Source organism: Ranitomeya variabilis, chromosome 6 (genome assembly GCF_051348905.1).
Source record: "Ranitomeya variabilis isolate aRanVar5 chromosome 6, aRanVar5.hap1, whole genome shotgun sequence".
Classification (NCBI taxonomy): Eukaryota; Metazoa; Chordata; class Amphibia; order Anura; family Dendrobatidae; genus Ranitomeya; species Ranitomeya variabilis.
Genome location: NC_135237.1, coordinates 26,816,218 through 26,838,208, shown reverse-complemented (window position 1 = coordinate 26,838,208; position 21,991 = coordinate 26,816,218). Strand labels below are relative to the sequence as shown.

The window sequence follows — 21,991 nt, the reverse complement described above, 5'->3', positions numbered from 1 at the left end:
AAAACAATAATGATTTGCGTCATGTTCCGCCATTAACATTATATATTAGTTTTGCATGTCACAAGTCATTATGGATATTTTCGCCAATTGCTTAGAGCGCAGAATTAGAGGGAAGGTATGATCCGAAAGTGACTTATTATTTGAGAGTTTTTATTATTAGTTATTTTATTACAATTTTTTTTCTTTATTTTTTTAACATCTCACAATCTGTATTCAAAATAGAAATAGAAATCTTGCAGTTCCCACACTGGCCACTGGGGCTTTTTTAGACTACAACTTCCTGTTGTTTTAGAAAATGCACACATACATTAGCAGCAATGTAATAATTGCAAGAATGCTAATTTTGCTTTTTAAGTACAGAACATGATAAGAAAAAAAATGTGAAAAGGTTTTACATATAACATAAGAACCTGATTAAAACAATAGGTAATTTTCTCATGAAAACATCTCTTTTTTAATACATTGCACAGGGGCAAAATCTTAATTTCTCTGAACCCCTGCATCCTATGCTAGAGATGAATGATATTAATCTGACTGTACGCACCAACCACTAGGGGGAGCTCACTGCTCGCAGAGTTATATATGGAGTAGAGAAACCCCATCGCTAACCCTCTTGGGGGCCGTATTTTACAGCTGGTTCTCATCCCAAGACATAATCTATAAGGCATGGAAAACAATCACTCTAGGTGTAAGGGGCAGTATGACAACCTGACTGATTCTTCTCTGTTTATGTTGGCTAAGATTGCAATTCCCATAGTGAGATGGAGCTGGGCTAAATCTCTCATAATCCATTCTACATCCTTGGCCAAAGCCCCCTTCTCCATGGAGTCCATTGCAGCTGCCTGGTCTGCCTCTGGAGTATAGTATCACAGTATGTGGCGAGCTCCCTCTAGTGGTGGCTGCAGGATTTACATCATTTACATTTTTGGCTATGTTGGGGATTTGGAGCTCTGATCATTATATCATTACACAGATGTAGGGTGTATGTGATTTAGCCCAGGAACGTGGACTTGAATCTCTTTCCTGACGTTGTCACTTACCATGACATGACTTGGACTCGTAGGCTTGCTCTGGGCACAGGTGTTGGTTTTCCAGCTCCTGGATTATTACAGCTCTCGATCGCACTTTAACTCCTCCGAAACCGAGATCTTGTCTATTAACACAAGTTAGTTGGCAAAAACTCCACTCAGACCATTCATTTAGGTAGCAATCACCTATGAAGAAAAAAAGCACAGAGGGGTTGATGAAAACGTATTTACCAGGTGTGCACAGGTGCCATAACTGAGCGGTACGAGACTGCGCTACAGATTTGGCATCGGGGCTCTAGAATTCCATGTTAAACTTCTGGGTAAGGGAGAGAAGCACTTAAGTATTCAGCCTTTGGGGACACTTTTGTTTAATTAAATACATGTATTTGGGGCTAAAAAACATTTTTGGAATTTGTTTTTATTAAAAATGTTGCACCATTTGGCTTTTACAAGCTCTTTAATTTTCTGCCCATTCTAATCTGAGTCAGATCAGAAATCAGCTGAGAAGAGCTCAGAAGCAGAGAGATAAGAGTTACAATGTCTCCCATCATTCATCTGAACAGATTCTCAGTTAAAGGGAACCTGTCACCTGAATTTGGCGGGTCCTTTTTTGGGTCATATGGGCGGTGTTTTCAGGTCTTTTATTAACCCCTTTTTTTTCCCGCTGGGCGCACGCTGGTCGTGAAATTGACTTGCCGTTGATTCGCTTTCCCCCCTAGTTAACGCGTGCGCAAAGCAATCTCGCCTTGCGCACGCGCAGTATGCTTTGCCCAACTGCGGGCAAAGCCGAAAACCATTAGTGCGCATGCGCCGGCGCACTATGTCCCGGAAGTATTTTGCTGTGTTATACATGTGTTTGGGGCAAAAAAAAAATAATTTTGTAAATAGATTTCACTAAAAATGTTGCATCGTTTGGGTTTTACAGTTCTTTATTTTCCTGCGCATCAACTTTTAAGTGTCCTGTGGTCATAAATCAGCTAAAAGACCTACTAACTCCCCGTCATACTGTCATAGTGAGCTCACTGACGGATCCTTAGTTACCTCACTCTGTAGCCAGGAATATACAGCGTAAAACAAAAAGGCCATGCAAAATACTGAATGAAAACCGATTGCAAAACTGATTTTTAGCCCAAAGTACATGCATTTATTTAAAAATAACTTAAAAGTTGTACGGCTGAACAATCCCTTTAAGTCTTGCCTCTCTGTATCTGTGTGCTCCCTCTAGTGGTGGATGGAGGTAGCCTGAATTTTTGCAATTAAGTCCATGTCTATGCAGATAATTCGGAGCTTGGTTTCAGAAATATGTATGAAAATGTAAAAATATATTCTGAAATTAATAATCAGCAGAAAGTTTCCAATCTATGCATAGAAAGCAAAATGGTGTTTGAGGATAAAGATAAAGCAAAAGGAAGATGCGGCCAATACCTGGACACGGCACGGTGCACGACTCCTCCAGTACAATGTTCTTGTCTCCATCCACAACCAGTTCGATTTCTCCGCAGAATTCTTCATCCACCACTTTTCCAGCGTCTTCCCGAGATCCGTCATGAACGACACAGGAAATGTTCCTGAATCTGGTTCCTTCTCCGCATTGAGCGTCCTGGGGGGGAAATGGGGAGATTAATGGAACTGGGAAAGAATGACATAAAGTATGTTCACTGTGTCTGCAGCAAGGTGACCCCAAATGTGTGTAAGCTCTTGGGGTGACATAATGGGTGTCAGGAGCCCTGCAACCTGCCCTAGACAGACATACCGCTTGAACACTCTGATTGTTGCCGGCCCTTTAAGCCCAGTGGGCGTCAGCATCTTGTGGGTATTTTCGAAGAAAAAGTTAAACAAAAATTAAATAAAAAAAAGTAAAATAACAATTCGTAAAGAGATATAACTAAAATCGAATGTTTTCCAAAATTGTACTAATAAAAAAAAAACACAACATGATCTGCCAAAAAAATGAAAACAAACAAACAGCTTCATTGAGAAAACATAAAAAAGTAACAGAAAGAAAAATGTAAACAAGAAATAAAAAACAAAAAAATGTGTTTTGTTGGGGAAAAGTAGTAAAAGATAAAAAAGACCATACAACTTTGGTATTTCCATAATTGTACTGATCCGCAGAAATGAAAGTTAATAATAATAATAATAATAATAATTCCGCCCGTAAATAACCTAAGAAGGTACCGCAAGAGCGCAGCATAAAATGAACAGGATGTACAACAATGTCATGTACATGTTCTGTTTTATGTCACTTTAGGGTTCAGAAGCCCACGCAATACTTGAATGTATAGAGTAAAAGATGAAGGCCGTGAAAAATTAGGAATAAGGATTGAGGTTACCTCCACCGCACACTGGGACCAGCGCCCGTACTGCCACCTGTAGCACGGCTTCACGGGGCACGGCTTAGATTGCTCCATCTGGGAAGGACAAGGTCTCCCATCTCCTTGGGAAGGCTGGATCACCGTCCTCCGCCGGGTCATCTTCCCTGTAAAGTAAGAAAACCAGTTATAGCAATATTACAATTAAAATAAATAGAAATAGTTATACTGGATCCCAGTTTTCATTCAACGTAGGAGAGGACCTGTCACTTCTGGGAAAAATGTGGAACATGACGGTAGATGAAAATATAAGACTTTTCTCATTTATGTCATTAGTAAACCAGAGGATTTTCTCACTATTAGGCCGGGGTCACACTCAGCGTAGGGAAATACGGTCCGTATTTTACATGCGTAATAAGCAGAAATTATCCCAAAACAGTGATCCGTATGTCATCCGTATTTTCTCGCCGGCTTGCAAAATGGACATAGAATGGATCCATGGGCTCAAATAGTTGTGAAAACATATATACAGTATATATATATATATATATATATATATATATATATATATATATATATATATATATATATATATATATATATATATAATTGCCTAGAATACTACTTCCTGCAATTTGTGCCAACTTCCGTGGCTTTGTCCGGAGCTATTGTCCGGAGCTATTGTCCGGAGCTAATGTCCGGAGCTAATGTCCGGAGCTAATGTCCGGAGATAAGTGACGTCACCAGTGTCCTACACCCAGGCAGAGCACAGGGGCCCCAGGCAGACAGAGCACAGGGGCCCCAGGCAGCATATGGGGCCCCAGGCAGAGCACAGGGGCCCCAGGCAGCATATGGGGCCCCAGGCAGAGCACAGTGGCCCCAGGCAGAGCACACACCAAATCGGAGGCCGATGGGCCCCGCCAACCAAATCGGAGGCCGAGGAGCCTCGCCCACCAAATCGAAGGCCGAGCAGCCCCGCCCACCAAAGCGGAGGCCGAGAGGCCCGGCCCCGCCCACCAAAGCGGAGGCCGAGGGGCCCCGACCACCACATCGGAGGCCGAGGGGCCCCGCCCACCAAATCGGAGGCCGAGGGTCCCCGCCCACCAAATCGGAGGCCAAGGGGCCCCGCCCACCAAATCGGAGGCCAAGGGTCCCCGCCCACCAAATCGGAGGCCGAGGGTCCCTGCCCACCAAATCGGAGGCCGAGGGTCCACACCATCCAAATCGGAGGCCGAGGGTCCCCGCCCACCAAATCGGAGGCCGAGGGTCCCCGCCCACCAAATCGGAGGCCGAGGGTCCCCGCCCACCAAATCGGAGGCCGAGGGTCCCCGCCCACCAAATCGGAGGCCGAGGGGCCCCGCCCACCAAATCGGAGGCCGAGGGGCCCCGCCCACCAAATCGGAGGCCGAGGGTCCCCGCCCACCAAATCGGAGGCCGAGGGGCCCCGCCCACCAAATCGGAGGCCGAGGGGCCCCGCCCACCAAATCGGAGGCCGAGGGTCCCCGCCCACCAAATCGGAGGCCAGGGGCCCCGCCCACCAAATCGGAGGCCGAGGGTCCCCGCCCACCAAATCGGAGGTCGGGGGTCCCCGCCCTCCAAATCGGAGGCCGAGGGGCCCCGCCCACCACATCGGAGGCCGAGGGTCCCCGCCCACCAAATCGGAGGCCGAGGGTCCCCACCCACCAAATCGGAGGCCGAGGGTCCCCGCCCACCAAATCGGAGGCCGAGGGTCCACACCATCCAAATCGGAGGCCGAGGGGCCCCGCCCACCAAATCGGAGGCCGACGGGCCCCACCCACCAAAGCGGAGGCCGAGGGTCCCCGCCCACCAAATCGGAGGCCGAGGGTCCCCGCCCACCAAATCGGAGGCCGAGGGTCCCCGCCCACCAAATTGGAGGCCGAGGGGCCCCACCAACCAAATCGGAGGCCGAGGAGCCCCGCCCACCAAATCGAAGGTCGAGGGGCCCCGCCCACGAAAGCGGAGGCCGAGGGTCCCCGCACACCAAATCGGAGGCAGAGGGACCCCGCCCACCAAATCGGAGGCCGAGGGGCCCCGCCCACCAAAGTGGAGGCCGAGGGTCCCCGACCACCAAATTGGAGGCCGAGGGTCCCCGCCCACCAAATCGGAGGCCGAGGGGCCCCGCCCACCAAATCGGAGGCCGAGGGTCCCCGACCACCAAATCGGAGGCCAAGGGGCCCCGCCCACCAAATCGGAGGCTGAGAGTCCCCGCCCACCAAATCGGAGGCCGAGGGGCCCCGCCAACCAAATCAGAGGCCGAGGGGCTTCGCCAACCAAATCGGAGGCCGAGGAGCCCCGCCCACCAAATCGAAGGCCGAGCGGCCCCGCCCACCAAAGCGGAGGCCGAGGGGCCTGGCCCCGCCCACCACATCGGAGGCCGAGGGGCCCTGCCCACCAAATCGGAGGCCGAGGGTCCCCGCCCACCAAATCGGAGGCCGAGGGTCCCCGCCCACCAAATCGGAGGCCGAGGGTCCCCGCCCACAAAATCGGAGGCCGAGGGTCCCCGCCCACCAAATTGGAGGCCGAGGGTCCCCGCCCACCAAATTGGAGGCCGAGGGTCCCCGCCCACCAAATTGGAGGCCGAGGGTCCCCGCCCACGAAATCGGAGGCCGAGGGTCCCCGCCCACCAAATCGGAGGCCGAGGGGCCCCTCCAACCAAATCGGAGGCCGAGGGGCCCCGCCCACCAAATCGGTGGCCGAGGGTCCCCGCCCACCAAATCGGAGGCCGAGGGGCCCCGCCAACCAAATCGGAGGCCGAGGGGCCCCGCCCACCAAATCGGAGGCCGAGGGTCCCCGCCCACCAAATCGGAGGCCGAGAGTCCCCGCCCACCAAATCGGAGGATAAGGGGCCCCGCCAACCAAATCGGAGGCCGAGGGGCCCCGCCAAACAAATCGAAGGCCGAGCGGCCCCGTCCACCAAAGCAGAGGACGAGGGGCCCGGCCCCGCCCACCAAAGCGGAGGCCGAGGGGCCCCGACCACCACATCGGAGGCCGAGGGGCCCCGCCCACCAAATCGGAGGCCGAGGGTCCCCGCCCACCAAATCGGAGGCCGAGGGTCCCCGCCCACCAAATCGGAGGCCGAGGGGCCCCGCCAACCAAATCGGAGGCCGAGGGGCCCCGCCCACCAAATCGGAGGCCGAGGGTCCCCGCCCACCAAATCGGAGGCCGAGAGTCCCCTCCCACCAAATCGGAGGATAAGGGGCCCCGCCAACCAAATCGGAGGCCGAGGGGCCCCGCCAAACAAATCGAAGGCCGAGCGGCCCCGTCCATCAAAGCGGAGGCCGAGGGGCCCGGCCCCGCCCACCAAAGCGGAGGCCGAGGGGCCCCGACCACCACATCGGAGGCCGAGGGTCCCCGCCCACCAAATCGGAGGCCGAGGGTCCCCGCCCACCAAATCTGAGGCCAAGGGTCCCCGCCCACCAAATCGGAGGCCGAGGGTCCCCGCCCACCAAATCGGAGGCCGAGGGTCCCCGCCCACCAAATCGGAGGCCGAGGGTCCCCGCCCACTAAATCGGAGGCCGAGGGTCCCCGCCCACCAAATCGGAGGCCGAGGGTCCCCGCCCACCAAATCGGAGGCCGGGGGTCCCCGCCCACCAAATCGGAGGCCGAGGGGCCCCGCCCACCACATCGGAGGCCGATGGGCCCCGCCCACCAAATCGGAGGCCGAGGGTCCCCGCCCACCAAATCGGAGGCCGAGGGTCCCCGCCCACGAAATCGGAGGCCGAGGGTCCACACCAACCAAATCGGAGGCCGAGGGGCCCCGCCCACCAAATCGAAGGCCGAGGGGCCCAGCCCACCAAAGCGGAGGCCGAGGGTCTCCGCACACCAAATCGGAGGCCGAGAGTCCCCGCCCACCAAATCGGAGGCCGAGGGGCCCCGCCAACCAAATCGAAGGCCGAGGGGCCCCACCAACCAAATCGGAGGCCGAGGGTCCCCGCCCACCAAATCGGAGGCCGAGGGGCCCCACCAACCAAATTGGAGGCCGAGGGGCCCCGCCCACCAAATCGGAGGCCGAGGGGCCCCGCCCACCAAAGCGGAGGACGAGGGGCCCGGCCCCGCCCACCAAAGCGGAGGCCGAGGGGCCCCGACCACCACATCGGAGGCCGAGGGGCCCCGCCCACCAAATCGGAGGCCGAGGGTCCCCGCCCACCAAATCGGAGGCCGAGGGTCCCCGCCCACCAAATCGGAGGCCGAGGGGCCCCGCCAACCAAATCGGAGGCCGAGGGGCCCCGCCCACCAAATCGGAGGCCGAGGGGCCCCGCCCACCAAATCGGAGGCCGAGAGTCCCCGCCCACCAAATCGGAGGATAAGGGGCCCCGCCAACCAAATCGGAGGCCGAGGGGCCCCGCCAAACAAATCGAAGGCCGAGCGGCCCCGTCCACCAAAGCGGAGGCCGAGGGGCCAGGCCCCGCCCACCAAAGCGGAGGCCGAGGGGCCCCGACCACCAAAGCGGAGGACGAGGGGCCCGGCCCCGCCCACCAAAGCGGAGGCCGAGGGGCCCCGACCACCACATCGGAGGCCGAGGGTCCCCGCCCACCAAATCGGAGGCCGAGGGTCCCCGCCCACCAAATCGGAGGCCGAGGGTCCCCGCCCACCAAATCGGAGGCCGAGGGGCCCCGCCAACCAAATCGGAGGCCGAGGGGCCCCGCCCACCAAATCGGAGGCCGAGGGTCCCCGCCCACCAAATCGGAGGCCAAGGGTCCCCGCCCACCAAATCGGAGGCCGAGGGTCCCCGCCCACCAAATCGAAGGCCGAGGGGCCCAGCCCACCAAAGCGGAGGCCGAGGGTCTCCGCACACCAAATCGGAGGCCGAGAGTCCCCGCCCACCAAATCGGAGGCCGAGGGGCCCCGCCAACCAAATCGGAGGCCGAGGGGCCCCACCAACCAAATCGGAGGCCGAGGGTCCCCGCCCACCAAATCGGAGGCCGAGGGGCCCCACCAACCAAATTGGAGGCCGAGGGGCCCCGCCCACCAAATCGGAGGCCGAGGGGCCCCGCCCACCAAATTGGAGGCCGAGGGGCCCCGCCCACCAAATCGGAGGCCGAGGGGCCCCGCCCACCAAATCGGAGGCCGAGGGGCCCCGCCAACCAAATCGGAGGCCGAGGGGCCCCGCCCACCAAATCGGAGGCCGAGGGTCCCCGCCCACCAAATCGGAGGCCGAGAGTCCCCGCCCACCAAATCGGAGGATAAGGGGCCCCGCCAACCAAATCGGAGGCCGAGGGGCCCCGCCAACCAAATCGAAGGCCGAGCGGCCCCACCCACCAAAGCGGAGGCCGAGGGGCCCGGCCCCGCCCACCAAAGCGGAGGCCGAGGGGCCCCGACCACATCGGAAGCCGAGGGGCCCCGCCCACCAAATCGGAGGCCGAGGGGCCCCGCCCACCAAATCGGAGGCCGAGGGGCCCCGCCCACCAAATCGGAGGCCGAGGGTCCCCGCCCACCAAATCGGAGGCCGAGAGTCCCCGCCCACCAAATCGGAGGATAAGGGGCCCCGCCAACCAAATCGGAGGCCGAGGGGCCCCGCCAACCAAATCGAAGGCCGAGCGGCCCCACCCACCAAAGCGGAGGCCGAGGGGCCCGGCCCCGCCCACCAAAGCGGAGGCCGAGGGGCCCCGACCACCACATCGGAAGCTGAGGGGCCCCGCCCACCAAATCGGAGGCCGAGGGGCCCCGCCCACCAAATCGGAGGCCGAGGGGCCCCGCCCACCAAATCGGAGGCCGAGGGGCCCCGCCCACCAAATCGGAGGCCGAGGGGCCCCGCCCACCAAATCGGAGGCCGAGGGGCCCCGCCCACCAAATTGGAGGCCGAGGGGCCCCGCCCACCAAATCGGAGGCCGAGGGTCCCCGCCCACCAAATCGGAGGCCGAGGGTCCCCGCCCACCAAATCGGAGGCCGAGGGTCCCCGCCCACCAAATCGGAGGCCGAGGGTCCCCGCCCACCAAATCGGAGGCCGAGGGTCCCCGCCCACCAAATCGGAGGCCGAGGGTCCCCGCCCACCAAATCGGAGGCCGAGGGGCCCCGCCCACCAAATCGGAGGCCAGGGGTCCCCGCCCACCAAATCGGAGGCCGAGGGGCCCCGCCCACCACATCGGAGGCCGATGGGCCCCGCCCACCCAATTCGGAGGCCGAGGGGCCCCGCCCACCAAATCGGAGGCCAGGGGTCCCCGCCCACCAAATCGGAGGCCAGGGGTCCCCGCCCACCAAATCGGAGGCCGAGGGGCCCCGCCCACCACATCGGAGGCCGATGGGCCCCGCCCACCCAATTCGGAGGCCGAGGGGCCCCGCCCACCAAATCGGAGGCCAGGGGTCCCCGCCCACCAAATCGGAGGCCGAGGGGCCCCGCCCACCAAATCGAAGGCCGAGCGGCCCCGCCCACCAAATCGAAGGCCGAGCGGCCCCGCCCACCAAAGCGGAGGCCGAGGGGCCCGGCCCCGCCAACCAAAGCGGAGGCCGAGGGGCCCCGCCCACCACATCGGAGGCCGAGGGTCCCCGCCCACCAAATCGGAGGCCGAGGGTCCCCGCCCACCAAATCGGAGGCCGAGGGTCCCCGCCCACCAAATCGGAGGCCGAGGGTCCCCGCCCACCAAATCAGAGGCCGAGGGTCCCCGCCCACCAAATCGGAGGTCGAGGGTCCCCGCCCACCAAATCGGAGGCCGAGGGTCCCCGCCCACCAAATCGGAGGCCGAGGGTCCCCGCCCACTAAATCGGAGGCCGGTCCCCGCCCACCAAATCGGAGGCCGAGGGTCCCCACCCACCAAATCGGAGGACGAGGGGCCCCACCAACCAAATCGGAGGCCGAGGAGCCCCGCCCACCAAAAGTAAGTGCGCCCCCGGGTGCAAAAGTAAGTGCGCCCCCGGGTGCAAAAGTAAGTGCGCCCCCGGGTGCAAAAGTAAGTGCGCCCCCGGGTGCAAAAGTAAGTGCGCCCCCGGGTGCAAAAGTAAGTGCGCCCCCGGGTGCAAAAGTAAGTGCGCCCCCGGGTGCAAAAGTAAGTGCGCCCCCGGGTGCAAAAGTAAGTGCGCCCCCGGGTGCAAAAGTAAGTGCGCCCCCGGGTGCAAAAGTAAGTGCCCCCCGGGTGCAAAAGTAAGTGTGCCCCCGGGTGCAAAAGTAAGTGCGCCTCCGGGTGCAAAAGTAAGTGCGCCCCCGGGTGCAAAAGTAAGCGCGCCCCCGGCCCCGGGTGCAAAAGTAAGCGCGCCCCCCAGTCCCGTGTGTGAAAAGTGCTGCTGTAAAGCTGGTAGCGCTGTTCAAGCACCATGTATTTCCTTCAGGAAATGCCCATCTAATATATAATTGCCTAGAATACTACTTCCTGCAATTTGTGCCAACTTCCGTGGCTTTGTCCGGAGCTAATGTCCGGAGATAATGTCCGGAGCTAATGTCCGGAGATAATGTCCGGAGCTAATGTCCGGAGCTAATGTCCGGAGATAAGTGACGTCACCAGTGTCCTACACCCAGGCAGAGCACAGGGGCCCCAGGCAGCATATGGGGCCCCAGGCAGAGCACAGGGGCCCCAGGCAGCCTATGGGGCCCCAGGCAGAGCACAGTGGCCCCAGGCAGAGCACAGGGGCCCCAGGCAGCATATGGGGCCCCAGGCAGAGCACAGGGGCCCCAGGCAGCATATGGGGCCCCAGGTAGAGCACAGTGGCCCCAGGCAGAGCACAGGGGCCCCAGGCAGAACATGGGGCCCCAGGCAGAGCACAGGGGCCCCAGGCAGAGCACAGGGGCCCCAGGCAGCATATGGGGCCCCAGGCAGAGCACAGGGGCCTCAGGCAGAGCACAGGGGCCCCAGGCAGCATATGGGGCCCCAGGCAGAGCAGAGGGGCCCCAGGCAGCATATGGGGCCCCAGGCAGAGCACAGTGGCCCCAGGCAGAGCACAGGGGCCCCAGGCAGAGCACAGGGGCCCCAGGCAGCATATGGGGCCCCAGGCAGAGAACAGGGGCCCCAGGCAGCATATGGGGCCCCAGGCAGAGCACAGTGGCCCCAGGCAGCATATGGGGCCCCAGGCAGAGCACAGTGGCCCCAGGCAGAGCACAGGGGCCCCAGGCAGCATATGGGGCCCCAGGCAGAGCACAGTGGTCCCAGGCTGAGCACAGGGGCCCCAGGCAGCTTATGGGGCCCCAGGCAGAGCACAGTGGCCCCAGGCAGAACATGGGGCCCCAGGCAGAGCACAGTGGCCCCAGGCAGAGCACAGGGGCCCCAGGCAGAACATGGGGCCCCAGGCAGAGCACAGGGGCCCCAGGCAGAGCACAGGGGCCCCAGGCAGCATATGGGGCCCCAGGCAGAGCACAGGGGCCCCAGGCAGCATATGGGGCCCCAGGCAGAGCACAGTGGCCCCAGGCAGAGCACAGGGGCCCCAGGCAGCATATGGGGCCCCAGGCAGAGCACAGTGGTCCCAGGCAGAGCACAGGGGCCCCAGGCAGCCTATGGGGCCCCAGGCAGAGCACAGTGGCCCCAGGCAGAACATGGGGCCCCAGGCAGAGCACAGGGGCCCCAGGCAGAGCACAGGGGCCCCAGGCAGCATATGGGGCCCCAGGCAGAGCACAGTGGTCCCAAGTAGAGCACAGGGGCCCCAGGCAGCCTATGGGGCCCCAGGCAGAGCACAGGGGCCCCAGGCAGCATATGGGGCCCTAGGCAGAGCACAGGGGCCCCAGGCAGCATATGGGGCCCCAGGCAGAGCACAGTGGCCCCAGGCAGAGCACAGGGGCCCCAGGCAGAACATGGGGCCCCAGGCAGAGCACAGGGGCCCCAGGCAGAGCACAGGGGCCCCAGGCAGCATATGGGGCCCCAGGCAGAGCACAGGGGCCCCAGGCAGCACATGGGGCCCCAGGCAGAGCACAGCGATATTTTGGACCACTGTGCGGTGTTTCAGACCCCCTGTGTGATGTCTGGGGCCCTGTTCTTAAGTATATTAAAGATTAAAGTAACGTATATTAAAGTATATTATAGATCAAATTTGACACGTTTATGAGCACCATTGAGTGATATACTCAAGAATGACATAATTTTTCAACATTTTATGGTTTCAAACTGTAAACACTCAGAGTTTTTTTTACTTCAACCAGAAAACCTTAACGGTTCATAAAAAACTTGACTGTTCAGGATATGATAAAAGTCATAGTATTCTGAATCTTTAACTTATAAAGATACCTTTACATGGGGTGATTATTGGTTCCAGAGAGGCTTTCGGCCGATAATCGTACACATGGCTGGTGACAGGACAATACAATATAAACGTTCAAAGGTAAACACTGATAACATTAAAATCTAATATATAATTGCCTAGAATACTACTTCCGGCAATTTGTGCCAACTTCCGTGGCTTTGTCCGGAGATAAGTGACGTCACCAGCGTCCTACACCCGCTCAGGGTGGACAAAGATATATGCCTTCGTGGTGCGTGGCACTTTTCTGATTGGTTGCCGCCTGCCGCGAGCGACCAATCAGAAATGTGCAGTACTGTCAAGAATTGTCAAGAGCTGGTGAGTGCAGCCATTTTTTGTTCTTTCTTACTATTATTTATTAATTGTATTATTCTTACATTTGAATAAATAAAGTATATATGGATTCTAGACTCCCGATTCTTTAGAATCGGGCTGCCATCTAGTATATATATATTTATATTTCATACAGAGCTACATAGCAGAAAAGCCGGTAATTCAATTGCCGGCTTTTGCTATCTCCTCCCCAAACCCGACATGATATGAGACATGGTTTGCATACAGTAAACCATCTCATATCCTTTTTTTTTTGCATACTCCTCACTACTAATGTTAGTAGTGTGTGTGTGCAATATTTGGGGGCTCTAGGTGTTAAAATAAAGGGTTAAATCGCGGAAAAACTGGCGTGGGCTCCCGTGCAATTTTCTCCACCAGAGTGGTAAAGCCAGTGACTGAGGGCAGATATTAATAGCCTAGAGAGGGTCCATGGTTATTGGCCCCCCCTGGCTAAAAACATCTGCCCCCAGCCACCCCAGAAAAGGCACATCTGTAAGATGCGCCTATTCTGGCACTTAGCCTCTCTCTTCCCACTCCCCTGTTGCGGTGGGATATGGGGTAATAAGGGGTTAATGTCACCTTGCTATTGAAAGGTGACATAAAGCCTGGTTAATAATGGAGAGGTGTCAATAAGACACCTATCCATTATTAATCCAATAGTAGTAAATGGTTAATAAAACAGACACACATTAGGAATAAAGTATTTTAATGAAATAAAGACACATGGTGTTTTAATATTTTATTATACTCTTAATCCACCTGAAGACCCTTGTCACCTGAAATAAAGTTAAACAAAACAAACAACAATATTCCATACCTTCCGTCGTTCAGTCTTGTCCCACGCTGTAAATCCATCTGAAGGGGTTAAATCATTTTACACCCAGGAGCTCTGCTAATGGAGCTGTGCTCCAGTCTGTAAAACTTGGTGAATGAATGGAACGCAGGGGAATGTACTGTAGTTACCTCGGGTCGCGGCGATGCGCCCCCTGCTGGATGAACTCATATGAACTCGAGCGTGAGTAAATATTCTGAAAAGTTCCCATGCTCGAGTTCATATGAGTTCATCCAGCAGAGGGTGCATCACCGCAACTCGAGGTAACTACAGGACATTCCCCTGCATTCCATTCATTCACCAAGTTTTACAGACAGGAGCACAGCTGCATTAGCAGAGCTCCTGGGTGTAAAATTATTTAACCCCTTCAGATGGATTTACAGCGTGGGACAAGACTGAACAACGGAAAGTATGGGATATTGTTGTTTGTTTTGTTTAACTTTATTTCAGGTGACAAGGGTCTTCAGGTGGATTAAGAGTATAACAAAATATTAAAACACCATGTGTCTTTATTTAATTAAAATACTTTTTAATAATGTGTGTGTTTTATTAACCATTTCGTACTATTGGATTAATAATATATATGTAACACCCCTTTAGGGCTACCACGGTACACTGGGTGTTATGGGGGGTCTCACCTCTCAAGGGCGCAGTGCCTGCACCCAAATCTTGATTGGAGCTCTCTCTCTGGGGCTGCAGAAGGACTATTATCTTCTGCCAGGGGCTGATTCGGGACGCCCCTGCCACACTCAGTACGCACTCACAGGGATCAGGAGTAAAACAGTTTAACAGGTTTATTGCTATGCAGCATAAATTAGATGGATTTAAAAGAATAACATGAAATACAAATAACTGTGCTCTGTCAAGGTCATATACACATTTCACTTTAATTCTACTTCCACCCTGCAAGTATAACGTAGTAGGGTTTTTGTTTGTTTCTTCTAGTTTAACTCAGTCCAAACGTTGGGGCCCAGTTGCCGCGGATGTTGGCGCGCAAATTAAGACAGTTGGTGCACTTAGACGAATATAACTTGCAATAGTCTGGGCTGTAATGTACTCACTGTAAATAATGCTGGTAGGACCACAAGTCTCAGAAAGTCCCTCACGGCGCGTCTCTAACGGTCGGATGGTTCTCTGGACACCAGCTGGGGGCGGCCGGATTCAGTCCTTTATACGGTGAGAGTGCAGGCAGAACTCTCCAAGTTCTTGATGCAACTTGCTCCAGAGGGTAAAACAAAGTCACACTCTCTCCAGCAGCGCGAGTATATCCGAGAGGACAGCAACCCTGCAGCATGGGGCCAGGCAAGTCCCCCGTGCTCCGTCTCTCCCAGCAAGATACCACGCTCTTCTCTTCCTCTGAATTCTTAGTTTCACTTTCTCCCCAGCTCCTGCCTCCAAGTCCCTCCTCCTCCAATCCAGGCTGTGTCATCTGACTGAAACAAGGATCCCTGGGAATTGTAGTCCAGGGGTCCTTGGGAATTGTAGTCCACTGCAGCTCAGAGGAAAATCTGCTAATGTCTGTAGGTCCAGATGTAACAGCAGCTGCAAAGCTCTTCTTAGTGTCTGTAAATCCCAGTATACCAGTAGCTACCCTAACAGTTCCCAGTGCAGGTGTTACACTCTCCCCCTGGTGAGTCATTGAAAGTGTCCCATCACGACATGAGGACTCACCACCTGAAACATGAATGGGGGTTAAAGCATCCTGACTAACACCAAATTTACATGCACGCAAACCACCTCCTGGACACATAGGAGATACTGGGAAATAAGGCCAAACAGATTTTGAATTAAAGTGCATCAGCCGGGGGACCTCAGTGGTATGTCCCATTCTATCATAGGTCAGCATCATGGGTGGCCTAGTGTCCCGTTTGGGACGAGTGTGTACTGAGGGGGCCCCCTCCTCAGCCCCCGACTCTTGTCGGTCAAGAACGGGCTCCTCCAGGTGGATCTCTTCATTTAATAAATGTCCCTCTTCTGAACTCTCCCCCAACACTCGCCTCCTGACGAATGTCCTTTTTTTGTGCTTCCACTTCAGAAGTCTGGTTTTCAGGGCCCCCCCCCTATGGGGCATGGGTCCTCAGTCCACCTGTAGCTCCATTGACCTTCAGATCCCCATTCATCCCCAGACTCGCTGTCACTTCCTCCTGAAGCAACTCCAGGCTGGGGTGGTTGTTGACACCTACGACTTCTCCTATTGCATGGAAGGTTTGTATGACCTCCTTGGGTTGGCAATGGCGGTAACAGGATGTTTTTTCCCACAGGCAACAAATGGTGTCGATGGTAGGTTTTGACAGCTCCACCCCCTTTCTCGGGCTTCACTCTGTAGGCCGGGACACCAGGCAGCTTCTCCATCACCACATAAGGGTCAGTACACCACCGATCAGCAAGCTTATGCTTCCCAGGAAGACCTAGAAGTTGGATAAGAACTCTATCTCCAGGCAGTAAAACTTGTTCCCGAACTCTACAGTCGTAGCGAGTCTTATTGCGCTTCCCTGACCGACCAGAGGCCTGCTCTGCCAATCTGTACGCTTTTTCCAAATCTTCTTTTAGCTGGGACACATATTTTAAATAGGTCTTCCCATTAGAATTTTCAAAGGATGTCCCAAAACTAATATCCACTGGTAGCCGAGCTTTTCTTCCAAACATGAGAAAAGAGGGCGAGTATCCCGTTGACTCATTTGTGGTGCGATTGTAGGCATGAACCAACTGACTCACATGCCTGCTCCATTGTCCCTTCTTCCTGGGATCCAAAGTGCCTAACATGTTCAGAAGGGTACGGTTGAACCTCTCAGGTTGAGGGTCCCCTTGGGGGTGATACGGGGTGGTTCTGGATTTCTTGATCCCACAGATAGCGCATAGCTCCTTGATTAGTCTACTTTCGAAATCTCTTCCTTGATCAGTATGGATGCGGGCAGGCAGCCCATAATGCACGAAGAACTTCTCCCATAGTGTTTTTGCTACAGTAGTTGCCCTTTGATCTTTGGTGGGGTAGGCTTGGGCATATCGGGTGAAATGGTCAGTGACCACTAACACATTACTGACATTGCTTTCATCAGGCTCGATGGAGAGGAAATCAATGCACACTAGCTCAAGTGGGCCATCACTGGTAATGTTCACAAGGGGGGCTGTTCTCAAAGGCAAGGTTTTCCTCAACACACATCGGGAGCATGATTTGCAGTAGTCTTCAATATCCGCTTCCATCCGAGGCCAGTAAAATCGGTCAGCCACAAGACTCGTGGTCTTTTCGATGCCAAGATGTCCATGGTCGTCATGCAGGGACTTCATGACCATCCTCCGGAATCGGGTGGGTAACACCAGCTGTCGGTGGACTCCTTCCTTCTGGCGCTTTGCCTCCCAGTATAGTAGTCCATTTCTTACTACCAGAGACTCTAGCTGCCGCGTCAGCAGGACAGATTCCTCTGTTCGTAATGCATTCTTTTCGGGCCTCCAGCCCCTCTTAACCCACCATCGGACCACCCCCACTGATCGATCCTCCTGCTGTGCCTTTTGGACTTGATTACGAGTCAGTTGAGGGAGAAAGTCTGGGGTTACATTTGTCACTTGGCAGTACAACAACGGGAGCGCTTCACTGGATACACCTAAGAATTCAGCACAACCCTGCATAGGGAGAGCATTAGTTTGATGTCTATGGCACAGAGTCTTCACCTCAGGGGCAGGGACCTCTATCCATCCTCCTTCTTCTTCTTCATTTAAGGGTTCCCTAGGCAGGCGAGAGAGTGTGTCTGCATCGATGTTACTGATCCCCGGTCGATATTTTAAGCTGAAATCGTACAAAGAGAGTGCGGCAAGCCACCGGTACCCTGTGGCATCCAGTTTTGCCGTGGTTCTCACGTAGGTTAATGGATTGTTGTCGGTATGAACCACAAAGGGTACCCCATAGAGGTAGTCATGCAGCGTGTCCACTACAGCCCATTTCAAGGCCAGAAACTCCAGTTTGTGAGCTGGGTAGTTGCGTTCACTGGGAGTCAATCCTCGACTAATGTAGTAGACGGGACGCAGACAGCCTTCATGGTCTTGATAAAGAATCCCTCCTAGCCCGTCAAGAGAAGCATCTACATGTAACACATATGGTTTGCTGGGGTCTGCATAGGCCAACACTGGGGTTTGGGTCAAGCATGACTTCAGTTTCTCGAATGCCTCGTCGCATGCCGGTGTCCATCTATCCCCAAAAAGTTTGTTAACTTTGAAGTAGACCTTCTTTCCTGACCTTGAGGAGTGGGCTGTCCTCCCGGAAGGGGGATACCCCTGAGTAAGGGCAGTTAACGGCTTTGCAATCCGAGAGTACTGGGGTACAAATCTTCGGTAGTATCCGCAAAATCCTAAAAAGGACCTAAGCTCCTTCAGTTTGGTGGGTTTTGGCCAGTTTACAACAGCCTCCACTTTGGCGGGGTCGGTGGAAATTCCTTCTCTGCTGACTATGTGCCCCACATATTTCACAGTCGTCTGGCAAATCCGGCACTTGTCAAGGGACAACTTCAACCCAGCCTCCTTCAACCGATCCAGCACCTTGAACAACCGCTGGTTGTGTTCTTCCAGAGTCTTCCCAAAAACAATTAGATCATCGAGATAAACCAGGACCCCCACTACTTTGTCCATACATCTCTGAAAAGTGGCCGGAGCACCTGTCAGTCCTTGAGGCAGTCTCTGAAACTTGAAGAACCCAATGGGGCAGATAAAAGCAGTCTTCTCTTGATCTTCTTTTGACATGGGTATCTGATAGTAGCCACTCCGGAGATCTAACACAGAAAACCATTGGCTCCCTTGCAAGCAATCCAAAGCTTCATCGATTCTGGGCACAGTGTACTGGTCGGGGATCGTACGCTTATTCAAGGTTCGATAATCCACACACATCCGAATAGCTCCATTTTTCTTTCGAGCTATCACAATGGGGGAAGCATAAGGGCTACTAGATTCTATGATGACTCCTGTGTCTAACATACCGCGTAGATGCTGCCTGACATCTTTGCTATATGCTGGGGCCAATCTTCGGGACCTCTCTCGAAAAAGCTTTTGCTCCTTCAACCGAATGCGATGCTCCACTCCATGAGCGTGGCCCTTGTCCCAATCACCTAGAGAAAAAACTGCACCTCGCATCATCAGGCCATCAATGACCAACCCCCTCTCTTCTCCTTCTAGCTCGCTTCCTTCAATACAAGGGTCAAAGCTTTCAGGCCGTAGTTCCCTCTTCTCCTCCTCCGTTCTCACATAGGCCTCCAGGCAGACTGGGTGGATGGATAGGGTCTGCAAGTAATTTTCTCTCCCAACTTCCCGACACCACTGAGCTAACATACGGAAGATGTTGGCATTTGTTCCCACTATGACAGGTGTTGGTCTCTCATCTGCCTCGGCCTCTGGGCAGATTAGCGCTATGATGGGTATCTCTTTATCCACTCCAACAACAGTCTCTGAGAATCGTAGCGTCACGGACACGTATCCTCTGTAGGGGTAGCTGTGCTCACTCAGTCCCCACATGAGTCCAGACAACGGTTTCAGAGGCACGTTGGATAAATATCTCTTATACCATCCTTCAAAGATGATAGATACTTGAGACCCGCTATCCAGTAATACTGTGCAAGGTTGACCATTGATATATGCGGGGACATGTGGGGATGGTCCCACTAAACCTTCAGGCAGGGTTTTCGATGATGCACTATTAGATGGGGTGGTAGAGTAGGTCCTAGTTGCTGATGGGGGCTCAGTATGGGGTTCTACTGGCACCCTTTCCCGTTTCCCGACTGCCTCTGAGGGTGATGGGGAAGCTGTGAAGAGTTCTTTGAGCTCCACCTCTTTGGACACTGACGAGCTATATGGCCTGGACTCCCACAGACGAAGCACCCTTCTGGCTTCCTACTCTCCACTCTACCGAGATCTTCTTTCTCTCTTCCTGAAACCAGTGTTTGCTGCTCGGCTACCTCCGCAACACTTTGTAGTCGCTGTATTGTCTTGGCCTGAGCACTTAACAGTTGTGTATTCTGCTCCCCCTGTTTCTCGATGACTTTCAACAGTTCTATGTGTCGGCAGTCGGCTTCAAGGCAACAGTAGTCACCCGAGGGGATGCCTTCTCTCTTGCGGCCAAAATAACCTCCTCCTTCCGAACTTCCTTAAGCAACTCATGAAAAGAACCAGGAATCTTCTCTCTATCACAAGACCTCATCCGCTGGGCAATTGGATCATGAGTGAGAGCTCCTCTGAGTACTTGTTCCAGGCGACACTGATCAACTTTTTGAGGGCTGATGCCACCTTTAGCTACTATTCTATGAACCAGCTTATCTAGTCGGTATAAATAGTCGGACATCTTCTCATCTGGCTGTTGGTAGGTGGTACGGAGTTTAAAGAGTAGATCAGTAGCATCTTCAGGGGATCCAAAAGCATCTTCTAAAGCACTCATATAATCTTGATAAGTTGCCAGAGGCTTGCTCCGCCAAGCAGCCTACACCACCTCCATAGCAGTACCCTTCAAGCTCTCTACTATTCTCAGCCTCTTTACAGCATCAGTGCACTGCCACTCTTCTAGGCACTGTAAAGTGACATCCCTCCAAGTATCATATCCTTCTTCTGCAGTAGGGGTGGGGAGGACACCCGAGAAAATTCTTAGACGACGGTAGTTCCCTTCTGGCTGCATCTTGGCAAACTGACTAACTTTTCCATAGCTGTCATAAGCACATCAGCAGGGGCCGCTGTCATGATCTCCATGGCCAGAGAACTAGCATAAGCCTCTATAGGAACAAGCTCTTGGAAGATGTAACTGTACTGACCATGAACTAAACCTACCGCATCATCTAGAAGTAGCCAGGTAGCATGTCCTACTTTTTATCCCTATATGCCCAGCGCCGGCCGGAGAACTAAATAATGCTAGCAGAGGGAAATATAAGACCTGACTCACCTCTAGAGAAATGCCCAAAAAAAGGAGACAGAGGCCCCCCACATATATTGGCGGTGATTTTAGAAGAAATAACAAACGCAGCAGGAAAATAGTTTTAGCAAATTTGAGGTCCGCTTTCTAGATAGCAGAAGACAGAAAGCATACTTTCATGGTCAGTAGAAAACCCTAACAAAACACATCCAGAAATTACTTTAGGACTCTGGCATTAACTCATAATACCAGAGTGGCAATTCCTGATCAACAAGAGCTTTCCAGACACAGTAACGAAACTGCAGCTGTGAACTGGAACCAAAATACAAAAACAAAACATGGACGAATGTCCAACTTATCTAGTAGATGTCTGGGAGCAGGAACAAGCACAGAGAGGCTTCTGATAACATTGTTGACCGGCAAGCATCTAACAGAGAAGCCAGGTTATATAGCGACACCCAGATCTAATCAGAACAGGTGAACAGGGAAGATGATGTCACAAGTTCAATTCCACCAGTAGCCACCGGGGGAGCCCAGAATCCAAATTCACAACAGTACCCCCCCCTCAAGGAGGGGGCACCGAACCCTCACCAGAACCACCAGGGCGATCAGGATGGGCCCTATGAAAGGCACGAACCAGATCAGAGGCATGAACATCAGATGCAGTGACCCAAGAATTATCCTCCTGGCCATATCCCTTCCACTTGACCAGATACTGGAGTCTCCGTCTGGAAACACGGGAGTCTAGGATTTTTTCCACAACGTACTCCAACTCACCCTCAACCAACACCGGAGCAGGAGGCTCAACGGAAGGCACAACCGGTGCCTCATACCTGCGCAATAACGACCGATGAAAAACGTTATGAATAGAAAAGGATGCAGGGAGGTCCAAACGGAAGGAAACAGGGTTAAGAATCTCCAATATCCTATACGGACCGATGAACCGAGGCTTAAACTTAGGAGATGAGACCCTCATAGGGACAAAACGAGAAGACAACCACACCAAATCTCCAACACAAAGCCGAGGACCAACACGACGGTGACGGTTGGCAAAAAGCTGAGTCTTCTCCCGGGACAACTTTAAATTGTCCATCACCTGCCCCCAGATATGATGCAATCTCTCCACCACCGCATCCACTCCAGGACAATCCGAGGATTCCATCTGACCGGAGGAAAATCGAGGATGGAACCCCGAATTACAGAAAAACGGGGAAACCAAGGTGGCAGAGCTGGCCCGATTATTGAGGGCGAACTCCGCCAATGGCAAAAAAGCAACCCAATCATCCTGGTCAGCAGACACAAAACACCTCAGATATGTCTCCAGGGTCTGATTAGTCCGCTCGGTCTGGCCATTAGTCTGAGGGTGAAAAGCAGACGAAAAAGACAAATCTATGCCCATCCTAGCACAAAATGCCCGCCAAAATCTAGACACAAATTG

At 54.5% G+C, this 21,991-nt stretch overlaps 1 protein-coding gene across 1 annotated transcript in view; it reads right to left on the bottom strand.

Moving 5' to 3' along the window:
- Positions 1-21,991, bottom strand: part of THSD7A (thrombospondin type 1 domain containing 7A) — a 479,581-nt gene that overhangs the window by 13,048 nt on the left and 444,542 nt on the right. The window contains exons 24-26 of the mRNA XM_077268105.1: positions 3,362-3,507; positions 2,454-2,628; positions 1,041-1,214 (exon numbers count right to left, since the gene is read on the bottom strand). Of these exons, the coding sequence (XP_077124220.1) occupies positions 1,041-1,214; positions 2,454-2,628; positions 3,362-3,507 (495 nt within the window). The remainder of the gene's footprint in view (positions 1-1,040; positions 1,215-2,453; positions 2,629-3,361; positions 3,508-21,991) is intronic.